Below are 8,741 nucleotides of genomic sequence, written 5' to 3' on the forward strand. Positions count from 1 at the left end.
CCCCATTCCAGCTCTGCCGCCTCCCGTCACTTGTATCGTCTGTTCAATCCACGCCGTGCTGTGTACGCGTGGCCAGGGCCGCCAGGGCCGCCAGGGCCGCCAGGGCGGGCACAGCAGGGACTTGATATTCGCATTAACCCAGGCGGCCCAGGCCCAAAGGCACCGCGCCCTCTCGCCTGCTGGAGCCTGATGGAGGGAGACCAGGGCCGCGCTACAGAGCCTAGGCCTAGGCCAGAGTCGGGTTGACTCGTGTGCTTGACCCCAGCCCAGCCCGGCGGGCTTTAGAGGGTCTAAGACCGCGTCTGGACTCCTCGGCTGGGTCGGGACGGCACACTTGACCGCAGCAACGCGAGAGGCGCCCGTCCGAATATTTCGGCTCAGCCGATCTCTCCAAATGGAGAACGCCACCTCCACTTTAACTGTGGTTCAACAAGTGATACGCCAGACCTTTAAAGGGTTCTAAGGAGTTTTCGAGGGTGATAACGCTTAACTCTTGAGTGTCTTTACAGACTCAATAAAAAGGGTCTAAGGTACTAAATCTGGCTCCTTATGGGATTTAAGTGCCTTTTTGGTGACACTAAAGCATTAGCACCTTTAAATGGTGCTATATTGGACCTTTGTTTTCCCAGAAATACAAACGGGAATGAAAGGAGAGAATACCAGAGTGTTGTAATAATATTTTATTGAACATCCGTACAGTCTTTAAAATATCATAACTATGTAACCATATGTAAGCCGGATGATAATATGACTTGCATTATTCAACATTACATAAGCAACAACTTACTTTTTAAAGTTTTCATGTGTGCCCATCCCATTTTCACAATTACCATGACAAACTAAACACAAGCGGCAATTTACGTGCAGACCATCAAATACAGTAGGATAAATCTTCCTTGTTTAAAGAAAGGAACAGCAAATGTGTCTTGCGTTCAAACAAAGAAAATTTTGTGTTTGCCAGATATTCTAAATATTTGCACTTCATTAACAAATATGTCTAAGACATCAGCATGGAAAACAATTGATTTACACATTTACACACCCAAACAAAAAGTTCAGGTCAAGCTCATTAATATATTTTCATAAAAAATTTCCCTTTAGCTGCCATTTATAATTCATAATTCTAGACCGATAAAAAATATCTGGATATGTCAGTCACACCAAACAATTGTGCTAATCTAAAAGAAAAGTCAATAAGCACATAACAATTATGCTGTTTACAAATATTTTGCGTGACCTGCTGTATGAGAAACCTTGATTCGCAAAAAGTACAAAGTCAATTTTTTGTCAAAATTTTGTGAGCAAGGTGGTCAAGCCTTTCATCACAGTTCTCAAACCACCTAAGATCCTTCAGTGGCTTCTCCTAAAAAGTTTCAAGTATAAAATATAGAATTAGACATTCCACTAAACTGTTGAAGAGAAACCAGTACAAGCATGAAGTCCGACACTCACCTATGATCCGTAAAAATCAAGATAAAAATCCATGCATAACTTATATCCTAGTTTTGCTCAAGCATCAGATCTGGGGAAAAGTGATTATTATCTAAGTAATAGAAGTGTAAAAGCAGTTTAAAGAACAATCACTCAATTTTTAATTGATTACTTTAACAGAAATCCTGGGGATCAGCAGGAAAGTCTCAATCAAAAATAATTACATAGGTGCCAAACATGTGAGTTCTGAGAAATTTTATTTAATTTTAAAACTTAATACTTGATTCAAAAATGTGTTAAAATGAGGTATGACCACAGCAATAATCATAACTGAAATTGATCACATAATGATTTGGATTCAATTTAGGAATGAAGTAGGAAATTGTTAATTCAGACTTATAAAAATTTAGTACCTCAATTGCTACTCCATTTTTAGGAAGACTTAAATGGAATGATAGGGTTATGCTTTTGATGACTAGAATTGGGAAAGGGAAATGACCATGATTACTTTAATACTACACCACGGAATAATTAAATTCTCATGAAAGATGAAGTGATGAAAGTTCATCACTAGTCGAAGTTAGAGAAAACAAAATTCTACACAATAATGGTAACAATTTACAACAGGATGTTCTACCGGTTAACCCTCATGCATCACAACAAGATCACAAAAAAATCCTTCACGATGTTGTGAAAAATTAAGTAGAGGAGAGGGGCAGTGATATTAGACAATGATCAATTGACAATGGTCAAGGAAAATTTTAAAAACATTTTTTGCTAAGCGTAGATTAAACTAGGAACATTTACAACTTATTTCATTGTGGGATTTTGACGATTAACAAATTTAAATATTGATTCGATTAAAATATAATTTTATCTCCTGATCCTCCTTGAGCTTGAAAATCGTTGTACTAAGCTTGGCCCCAGCGATAATAGCACTAGTTCAAGCTTACATTATAATGTGATGATACCATGGTAAATGAGAAACTACTTCAATCTACATTCTAAATGCTTGACAACTAGCCACATGCAAAAAAAAATAACAGTCAAGTGCTCTATCTGTGCTAGGGGTGACACCACAAACACTACTATTCCATATACTATTAAAAATATTGGCATGGAAAAACCACTTTGCTGTAGGATATTCCCTGAACTTAAACTAAGGATGAAGATGTTGGTGGGATATACAGTGACAGAGTCCCCAATATTAACACAGAAACAGGTATCTCTCCAAATGACATTAGTGAGCACTAAACAAATCACCTGCAGATGGTAATGGTGCCAACCCTCCTGTAACATCAGGAAGCTGCGTCAAATCTGGCAGATTTTGTAAATGATTCCGAAGTTCTGTCCTAAGACCATTCACTTTCTGCAATTTGTCATCAAATTCCTGAAAAAAAATATGAAATGTTCATTAACAAATGGGTAATTTAAAACAAGCTAAGACTGAAGAAATTATTTTGAAAATGCTTTACCTCTAATCTGCGCTCTGCCTGCTCCAGCAGGTCCTGTTGAGCTTGCAGGTAATCTCGAAGCATGTTGCCAACATTCTTCCTTTGCTCCATTTCTTTGGTAAGACGGGCAATATAGTTAGTTAGTAAGGTCACAGCGTCATTGACCTGAACAGCTAATCGCTCAGCAGCAACTTTATCTGGAGAAAATAAGAGTATTATTTGAATGTATCAGGGAACTATTGATGACAAGCACTCTCATCAAATGCAGGGTAATACAAACCTTGTAGTCTTTCAAGGAGCGAAACCTCTGATACCTCTCTTGGAAGTTTAGCAATTCTCTCTCGCACCTCTACATCAGCTGATGCCTCATTTTCTAAATCCTAAAACAAAAAAGAATTTAGAGAAAAAGCAATTTTTTGGTTAATGATGTGTCCCTACAGTAAACTTATATTGTGTTTTTAATAAAAGAAAGGCATGTGGTATCCACATAATGTAGAGCATTTACCTTTAGGGCTTTAATCAATTCCTCTGGTTCTGGAGGGTCTCCAGCAGGCGTTCTTGGTGATAATGTTATGTGCACCTCTTTTGTACCCTCAACTTCAATCTCGGTCTCTGAATGCCTTCTTTTCTTATCTTGCATTTTCTCATGTAGTGGATTGTACAAACTATTTGCCATACTAGCAATACGCGCGTCAACTGAAGTTGGAGCAGGTTTTGGTGGCTCAGATTTATGCTTCTTTTTTGGTGGTACACTGTCATTATTAGATGCGTCTTCTGTAGGAAAAAGGGTTGCTTATGCGGTTACATGAGCTATGTGTGTCATAATATCTTGCAAGAACCAAGAAAGGGTACTTACTGAGGCCTTTACGAAATTCAATGATCATTGGCTTTTCATAAACGCCACGCTCATCCCATATGGTCAGTATCCTGTCTAGAGAATTGCTCGTCTTTTCGTCCCCACTTGAAGCCACAGCATCAAAACTCTTCCTCAGTACATTTCCAAATTCTTTTCCAAATTCGGGTCCTTTCTTTTTGCTGTTCTGTATAACATCATTGGCTAAGTACATGTAAGTCAGCTTCTTTGAATCCTTAGCTGGAATTGAAAGCAAGGATAAGGACATTATCACATAAGATAAAAATAAAAATAGTATGAATGCAATAAAGTATAAATTCGATAATGATGCGTTAAAGCCCAGGAAATTTTTCAACATATTTATGTTTCAATGTAACATGCCCTTACGTCCCTATGAACAAGGTGCTATAAATTAGTCGGAGAGGGCACGAGTTACTTGTTAGAACACTAAGCAGCTAACCTAAAATTCTTTGACAGTAACCCTGCTTCTATGGTCACTCTAGTACCGGTCGATATCTAAATGAAAACCAAATTTAACGTCTCATACTTATTAAGGAGCACAACAAAATTGTGTCTGGAATAAAAAAAAATAGTGCTTGCAAATCTTGGATTTGAAGTTGTGATTACTAACCTTTCAACAGTTCTTTGAACCAAGTTTTGACGATATTTTGATGATGCTTCCGATGGTGGATCAACCATATTGACAGAGTCTGAATACTTTGAGCCGAGTTGTTAAGTTCTGTTAATCTTTTCACGAGGCCGGCTTCCGTAAATCCCGACATAGTTGCTAACAACCGGCCGTAACGCAATGCATATGACTGGCACTGACTGCAACGCACACGAAAACAAGAACAAGAGCTTTCTAGGGGGTGGGAGATGGTGAGAGTAGAGTAAAGGGAAGAAACAAACACGAAGCGCGCTTGCACAAGTTGTCTTATCTACGGAAAGAAGCGACTCCCGTCAATGATTCATCGCCGTTTCAACTTTAAGGCAAAAAAAAACTGTCTTTAAAATAGGACCAGCCTTTAAAAAGTGTGTTGATTTAAATGATTCCCACCGGTATGAGAATTTTATTATTCTGGCGGGAGCATAAGGTCCATTTGAAAATTACCGCCACGTTGAGTTGGAATGATTTTCAAGTACGAGCCGTAAATATCAAAGCTAAGTGTCTAATTTATTTGTTGTTGTTTTTATCATCCAGGAATGCAGTGTAAGCATCTGTTGGTCAGGATGGCGTGGCATTTACGGCTGCCGACGGTCGGTTTCTTCTGTTTCTGGAGGGTTCCATCAATTAGTCAGCGACGCAGTGTCGACGGCACTACACCATTATCATCTACAAGAAGGCGCACCTAGTTTGCAGGTTTTCCAGAAGACCTTGAGGTGCTGGTACCGGCTCTCGTACTCGTCCACCTCCGCCTGGGTCTGCTCGGTCTCCAGCCAGTCCAGCACCTCCCGGTAGGCGCGCTCGGCCGCCACCCTCTCCTCCGCCGAGAGCCGCCCAACTCCAGGGCCGGCCGTGGCCGAGGTCATGGCCACCAGCCGCGCCGCCCCCGCGGCCTCCTCGTCCCCGTCTTCGGCCTCGGCCCCGCCCCCGACTCTCACCAGCGCCAGCTCCAGGCCCTCGCCCTCGCCCTCGCGCAGCGCCTGCTTCATGGAGTACGCCAAGTTCTCCAGCTTCCGCCGGCCTTCCAGGCACCTCTTCTGCCGCTCGTCCTGGAACAGGGAACAAGTGAGGTGCCCCACAGGTGAAGTGAGGTCTACGCACAGACTGGCCCGGGCCCGCCTCCCAGCTCTGCCCTGACCTGCGCCCTGTACATCTCTGCCTCTCGGAGCATGGCCTGCACCTCCTGCCTGGACAGGCGGTGCTGGTCGCTGCCGATGGTGATGCGCTGCGACACCCCCGTCCTTCGCTCCCTGCTGGTGACGGTGAGGATACCGTCCGCGTCGATGGAGAACGACGTGTCGAACTTGACGGCGCCCCGCGGCCCGGGCGGGATGTTGTCGATGACGTAGGAGCCCAGGAGGTTGTTGTCGCGCACCAGCGGCCGCTCGCCCTCGTACACCTCGAACAGCACGCTTGCCTGGTTGTCGACACAGGTCTTGGTGCCGCCCTGGCGTTGGCAGGGGATCCGCGTGTTTCGTTCGACGATCCTCTTCATGCCGCCGTCCTCCAGCCCGATGCCCAGCGACAGCGGGATCACGTCTCGCAGCACCAGGTTGCGGATCACCCACGAGTCGTCCTTGACCAGTATCGCGGCCTGTGCGACGCGGCTCGGTTAGCACGCGCCTAGCACGCCCTTTGGCGTGGGGACACGCGAATGCCTACCTGGACGGCCGCACCCTGCGCCACGGCCTCGTCCGGGTTTATGCTGAGGTTGAGCTGTTTGCCGTCGAAGAATCGCTGGAGGATGGACTGGATCTTTGGGATCCGGGTGGATCCTCCCACAAGCACAACGTCGTGCACCGCCTGGAGGCCCACTGATGGGGAATAAAGACACGCGGCTTCGGCCTCGTACTACCTGCGGCCGCCACCCCTATCCGCTGACCTCTTTGGTGAGCTTGGCGTCCTCCAGTGCTCTCTTGACGGGTTCCAAAGTTTCCAGGAACAGAGAGGCACACAGATCCTCGAAGCGTGCGCGAGACACCCGCGTGTGGAAGTCGATGCCGTCCACCAGCACGTCCACCTCGATGCTCACCTGGGGGACAGAAGCAATGAGCCAGTAGCCCCCGACCCCACACGCCGAGGCAGCTGCCGTGGTCCCGACCCTCCCCACCTCCGTGCTGAAGCTGAGGTTGTGCTTTGCCTTCTCCGCCGCGGCTCTCAGACGCCCCATGGCCCGGGGGTTGGACGCGACGTCCCTGCCGTGCTTGCGCCGGAACACGTCGGCCAGGTGCTGCACCAGGAGGTTGTCGAAGTCCCGGCCGCCCAGATGCGTGTTGCCGTTCGTGGACTGGACGTCGAATTGCAGGCCCTCCCTGGCACAATGTAAAGGTCAGTATGCCACTGTCGGTCGTCAATGACGATGCAACTTATATTTGATTTTGGTGGTTTGTGTCATCTCGAAAGTTTCCTTTCATATATGGACACCACTATGAACGTCACAGCGGATCGCCAGTGACGCCCCTACTCGAGCGGCGGGTGGTGCCCTACCTGACGGTGAGCAGGGACACGTCGAGCGTGCCGCCGCCCAAGTCGAAGATGAGTACGTTTCTGGTGGTGCGCGTGTCCATGAGCTGCCCGTACGCGAGGGCGGCGGCCGTGGGCTCGTTGAGCACGCGCAGCACCGTCAGCCCGGCCACCGTCCCCGCGTCCCGCGTCGCCTGGCGCTGGGCGTCGTTGAAGTACGCGGGGACGGTCACGACCGCGTCCGTCACCTTGGTGCCGAGGAAGGTCTGGGCGATGTCCTTCATGTGCGCCAGCACGATGGCGCTCACCTCCACGGGGGACAGCCTCCGGGTGCGGCCGCGGTCTTGCACCTCGATCAACGGGGCGCCGTTTTGGTTCACGACCTGCCATCGTCGTTACAGAGAGTGATTTGGCCTTTCATCTCCCCCGGCCCTCCCCTCCCAGCCCCTTCCTCATCTTCCTTACGCACTTTGAACGGCCACCTGTGGAGGTCGTCTTGCAGCGTGGGGTCGTTGTATCGGCGCCCGATGAGGCGCTTGGCGTCGAACACGGTGTTGCTTGGGTTGGTGGCCGCCTGGCTCTTGGCGGGGTCGCCCACCAGGCGCTCCTGGGCCGTGAAGGCAACGTAGCTCGGTGTCGTGCGGTACCCCATCCCGTTGGCGATGATCTCCACCTTCCCTGTGGTTGCGGTGGTTGACTTTAGCGACGCGGGGACTCGCGCGGACAAAGCCAGACGAGGCGCACTGCTCGGCACTCACCCTGGTACCACACGCCCACGCACGAGAAGGTGGTCCCCAGGTCGATGCCTATCGCTGGCATGGGTGGCGCCCCCGGTGGCCGCCACCGCCCCGCGGCCCCGGGCCGGGCCCGCTACGCCCCGCTACCCCTCGGCCGCGCCCGGCTCCACGGGCACCTCTGTTGATAGTGTCAAATCTTTATTTACATTTGTATCTTCTATTTCCTCTGCCGGCGCGCGGGGTAGCCGGCGCGGCTCCACCCACCCGCGGCCCTGCGCGGCCGTTTGCTGTTTGTTTACCCCCGGCTGGCCCGGCGCGGCGCGGCTACCTTGCCTCCTCCTCATTCGTCCAGCGGCCGCGGCGTGGCCATGGCGGACGGCTGCCGCTACTGCAGCTGGTGCGCGGCGTGCGCAGCTGGGTGCAGCTGGCGCAGCTGGCCGCGGCAGCTGCCCGGGGTTGTGGTGCGGCGCCGACAATGCGCACCGAGTACTCGGTCCATAAATTGTTGCAAAAGCGCGGGGTGCTCGGAGGCCTCGAGGGCGGGGGCGGCGCCGGCAGCGCATACCACCATAGGGGCGGTGCCGCAGAGGTTTTCAGCGAGTTATTCGAGTTATTGCCAGCGCCACACCGCCCCGGGGGGAGGACGAAGGGGCATTGTTGTGACCGCTGCCCAGGCCCCTCCCATGCGTTGCGAGGAAATTGGGAAGGAAGAGGTTGGGGGAAGCGAGGGCGAGGACGGGAGGGGAAAGAAAAGAACAGAAAAGAGCACGACGCCGTCGACTTCGTTTCGCACTTTCGGGGGCCGGCGCAAATTTCCGGTCATTTCTCCCACCCCCTCCCCTACCATGTTTACTGGCCGTTCGCCAGCGAGTCATCACAGCACGTCCCCCCAGCCCGGGCCCCGCCCCGCCCCGCCCCGGCCGAACCATCGGGCGCCAGCAGGCTCCGCCGGCGCTGAGCCGAAAGCCGATGGTGCAGTTCGGCGGGGGAAGACCCACGGCCAGACGGATGGGTTTCAACTGCGCACTGCTTGGAGTTTTCTCGTCATTCCTTCCCAACAACGCAGACGCACCCCTCGACAGTAAAACCCCTCATTAATGAGCCCCTCGGTATGGTTTGATTCACGCAGACGGTCGCTG

The 8,741-nt window shown here is 50.1% G+C and overlaps 2 protein-coding genes across 3 annotated transcripts; both read right to left on the minus strand.

Moving 5' to 3' along the window:
• Positions 1-665: 665 nt before the first annotated feature.
• On the minus strand, positions 666-4,726 carry LOC113215807 (regulation of nuclear pre-mRNA domain-containing protein 1B). Of its 2 annotated transcripts, XM_026435480.2 has the most exons (8): positions 4,370-4,725; positions 3,742-3,978; positions 3,391-3,659; positions 3,166-3,265; positions 2,907-3,082; positions 2,695-2,821; positions 1,453-1,522; positions 666-1,363 (listed from the first exon to the last, which is right to left on the minus strand). In XM_026435480.2, exons 1-7 carry the CDS (start codon positions 4,518-4,520, stop codon positions 1,500-1,502), a joined length of 1,083 nt encoding a protein of 360 aa, XP_026291265.1. In that variant the 5' UTR covers positions 4,521-4,725; the 3' UTR covers positions 666-1,363; positions 1,453-1,499. The 2 variants fall into 2 exon arrangements, with proteins under 2 accessions (XP_026291265.1, XP_026291256.1); XM_026435471.2 differs by having other exon boundaries at positions 666-1,522; positions 4,370-4,726.
• A 165-nt stretch (positions 4,727-4,891) lies between these two features.
• On the minus strand, positions 4,892-7,775 carry LOC113215789 (heat shock 70 kDa protein II-like). The gene is made up of 9 exons (XM_026435455.2): positions 7,624-7,775; positions 7,335-7,543; positions 6,890-7,248; positions 6,513-6,714; positions 6,285-6,434; positions 6,065-6,205; positions 5,541-5,996; positions 5,088-5,451; positions 4,892-5,012 (listed from the first exon to the last, which is right to left on the minus strand). The coding sequence occupies exons 1-9, from the start codon at positions 7,682-7,684 to the stop codon at positions 4,981-4,983; spliced, it is 1,974 nt and encodes a 657-aa protein (XP_026291240.1). The 5' UTR covers positions 7,685-7,775; the 3' UTR covers positions 4,892-4,980.
• Positions 7,776-8,741: the final 966 nt, after the last annotated feature.

This window comes from Frankliniella occidentalis, unplaced genomic scaffold (genome assembly GCF_000697945.3).
Source record: "Frankliniella occidentalis isolate FOCC.00 unplaced genomic scaffold, Focc_3.1 Scaffold41, whole genome shotgun sequence".
NCBI lineage: Eukaryota > Metazoa > Arthropoda > Insecta > Thysanoptera > Thripidae > Frankliniella > Frankliniella occidentalis.

Excerpts from the sequence above, each read along its gene's own strand:
- LOC113215807 (XM_026435471.2), bottom strand. The coding sequence starts at position 4,520 with ATGTCGGGATTTACGGAAGCCGGCCTCGTGAAAAGATTAACAGAACTT. Across the intron at positions 3,660-3,741 it reads TGAATTTCGTAAAGGCCTCA|AAGACGCATCTAATAATGAC; the intron begins GTAAGTACCCTT and ends TTTTTCCTACAG. Across the intron at positions 3,266-3,390 it reads AATTGATTAAAGCCCTAAAG|GATTTAGAAAATGAGGCATC; the intron begins GTAAATGCTCTA and ends TTTTTGTTTTAG.
- LOC113215789 (XM_026435455.2), bottom strand. The coding sequence starts at position 7,684 with ATGCCAGCGATAGGCATCGACCTGGGGACCACCTTCTCGTGCGTGGGC. Across the intron at positions 6,715-6,889 it reads GTGTCCCTGCTCACCGTCAG|GGAGGGCCTGCAATTCGACG; the intron begins GTAGGGCACCAC and ends ACATTGTGCCAG. Across the intron at positions 6,435-6,512 it reads ACCTCAGCTTCAGCACGGAG|GTGAGCATCGAGGTGGACGT; the intron begins GTGGGGAGGGTC and ends TCTGTCCCCCAG.